At 31.0% G+C, this 3,066-nt stretch overlaps 1 protein-coding gene across 1 annotated transcript; it reads right to left on the bottom strand.

The window, feature by feature from the left end:
* Positions 1-5: 5 nt before the first annotated feature.
* On the bottom strand, positions 6-3,048 carry LOC108626313 (uncharacterized; the record flags this gene model as incomplete). Its single annotated transcript, XM_018026911.2, has 7 exons — positions 2,586-3,048; positions 2,310-2,418; positions 1,638-2,246; positions 516-1,569; positions 349-447; positions 110-279; positions 6-32 (listed from the first exon to the last, which is right to left on the bottom strand). Coding segments are annotated over exons 1-7 (2,160 nt in total), but the record flags the coding sequence as incomplete, so codon positions are not given.
* Between the last annotated feature and the right edge of the window lie 18 nt (positions 3,049-3,066).

The following is a 3,066-nucleotide window of genomic DNA, read 5'->3' as shown; positions in this document are numbered from 1 at the left end:
AATGAATACAATCCAAATTTTTGTCTAAATACCTTACAAATTGAAGAGTAAAATATTAAAACATTATTTTTGGTGTTAATGATAAATAAATAAGGATCAATTATTTTACCTTTAACATTTCTCGTGAATGTGGGTACGTTAAGGAGGTGAATTCATTGCTAGCACCATCGTTTTTATAATTGCCGGTGAAAATGGGTTCTTGAACATTTTTCTGCTTTATTTTGTTCTCCTTATCAGATTCGCTATGATTACTACCTTGTATAGATGTAGCTTGTGTATCTATAAATATGAATACACTTTAAAAATTGCAAATACGTGATTAGAATTAAGATTTCAATTAAATCTTACTTGGTTCAGTAGTTTTTATGTTGCACTCTTCACTCAATGCAGGAAGCTGTTCAATATCTTCTAAATAATCGATTATATCTTCGGAGTATGAAATATTATCTATAAAATGCAAATAATTATATATTAATTGCATTGTAGACGATTGCATACGATTAAAAATGTATTACCTGTATTAGATGTGCTTATTGCATCCCAATCAATGTGATTATTTCTGTTTTCCTTACTTACAGGAATTTCAAAATTGCCACCATAATTATTTTTAATTTCAAATTGATCTTCTTTCTTTGATTTAAAGTATGCACTTTCATAAATGTTCATTTTTTCACTTTTCTCCGTAATATCGAAGTTTGTATTTGTCTTCAAATTGGATGTTGTACTTTGATTACTTTCTGGGGTGATATCGAAATCTACATTTGTCTTCATATTGGATATTGTAATTCGATTACTTTTTGGCGTAATATTGGAGCTTGTGTTTGCATTCAAATAGGATATCGAAGATTGAAGGCCAATGGTTTTAGATTCTGCTTCCTTTTTCCATGTTTCTATTATTTGTTTGGAAATTTGAGAATCCACAGTAGCTTTAATCGGCCTTTTTAATTGAAATGCACTTTTTTTCTGAACTGGGGGAGAATTTAAACTAAGCGCACCAGCATTACTTTTTTGTTCCTTCGTCTCAATGTTTTTATCATTCATCTTATTGATCGGTGATGAATCTGTTTGTACTTTCATATAACTAGATTCCAATTCAGAAATATTGGCATTTGATATAGTAAAACTATCATTATCAGAAATACTTATTATTGACTGCTGTTTTACAATTTCTGATTCCTTATTTAATGGCGAATAATTTATACGCTCATCGATTTCAGACAATTTACTGTTAATAGAGTTATCCTTACAATTATTGGTCACTTCATGTCTGACTTCAGGTCTGTTGATAAACGTATCAGTGATATCGGTAATATCTGATAATCTATCGTTAACAGAATTTTGTTCCTCTTCAGATTTCAGACGTGTTAATTTTGTTTCAACCAAACGAGTCTTCGCTTTAGCATGCTGGTACAAAAGCCTTAAATCCAAAAACGTTTTCTCATTAAATTGTGGAAATTTCTCCAAAACTGGTATAGGTATTTGGATGATAGCGTTGCAAAATTTTTCTAGTATTTCCATCTGAAAATCCTTTAGTTCTTTACATCTGTCCTCTAATTTGTGTTTTGTGACCTGAAAATAATTTAATTACCTCAATAATTTTAAACATACTGGGTAATAATAGTTATATTGATATTTACAGGTATTGGAGACATCACTGGTCTTTCCTTCGCAGATTGTATCCACGGGTCCAATTCTTTTCCTAAACCTAATGGTTTTAAATTTAATTTCAAATCTGGCCCTATCCATCGCTTTGTAGGAGTCCCTTTTGGGCTACGTTTAAAATCCAGAGTACTATCCGAATCTGATATCACAATATTTCCATTTCTTTCTTTCGTATACTTTACCGGCGTCCTTGGACTTTTAATTGTACTCTCTGTTTTTCTTTTCGCTTTCGTTTCTGTTCTACAAGTACTGTCGCTTTCAGATGACGTTTCCAAAATAACATTACTACGTAATTCATCTTCTTGAACTTGTGAAATAGTTTGGCTTATGCTCGATTCATTGCTACTAATACTTCTTTTCTTCCTATTCAAACTTAAACTCGGTTTTATTACTGCATCATCTTCACTGTCAGACAACTGACGCAATTTCAGTTTTGAACCTAGTTTTTGTTTATATGTTCTATTCCTAATCAATTTTTCAATCTTAAAATCATCCTCACTATCTTCCTTTGAGGTATTGCTATTGTTCATTTTTGCTTCAGTTTTTATTGAATTATCAATATGCCATGAATCATCAGAGCTACCCTAAAATTCAGAATTGTATTATTATAAAATGATATATTTTTCATATAATAAGAAGGATCTTACAATACTTATTATTGATGTTTTAACTTCATCTCTCAATTCTTCTGCACTAGGAGAATCATGCTTCTTTTGTATTATTGAATGCAAATTTGTACTTGACGCTTTAGGAGTACTGTAAAACAAGAAATTAAATTACATTTTATATTCTATAAAGCATTTGTGAAAGTACCAATTGTAAGTGTCCAAATAATAATGATTTGTAAAGGAAGCAATTAATTTATGAATGAACTATTTAATGATTTGTTACTTATTGTAGAATTATGTTTATATTTCTCATACCTTGCTTGTACAGCATTTTTCTGTTTAATACGCTCCAAAAATCCAGTAAACGTAGGTTGTACATCATGTTGACTAATTGGTTTTCTTGACATTATCTTGATTATTAAATGCAGTGCAATTTCGTAAACACAATTTTGGACAAACTGTTCATGTTTCTGAACTATGTTTAAGTCCTCAATGATTCAACATCCTCTCATTTTCTCACACAAACTTACGTTGATCACATTTAAAAACATAAGCAATAATTAAAAAGAGTACATTAATTTCGTTTTTAACATTCAGCTCGTGTGAAACAATACAACTTTTCATTTATAAACCTATCGTTCCCTATCGTATTTCTCGACCCACTTCGCCTACTTTGGCTGCTTTCAAGATTTGAACCATTTGAACACAAACAAGGCCAAAGGCTTAAGGGTTAGGAACTAGCAGAGAGGAAATGAGAGTGCTCACGGCCGGATTTTGCGTGTTCCCCATACTAGTG

The sequence above is a fragment of the Ceratina calcarata genome, unplaced genomic scaffold (genome assembly GCF_001652005.2).
Source record: "Ceratina calcarata isolate Rehan_Ccalc_2016 unplaced genomic scaffold, ASM165200v1 scaffold3950, whole genome shotgun sequence".
Classification (NCBI taxonomy): domain Eukaryota; kingdom Metazoa; phylum Arthropoda; class Insecta; order Hymenoptera; family Apidae; genus Ceratina; species Ceratina calcarata.
Note: the sequence above shows the minus strand (reverse complement) of the source record. Positions and strands in the feature narration are given on the sequence as shown.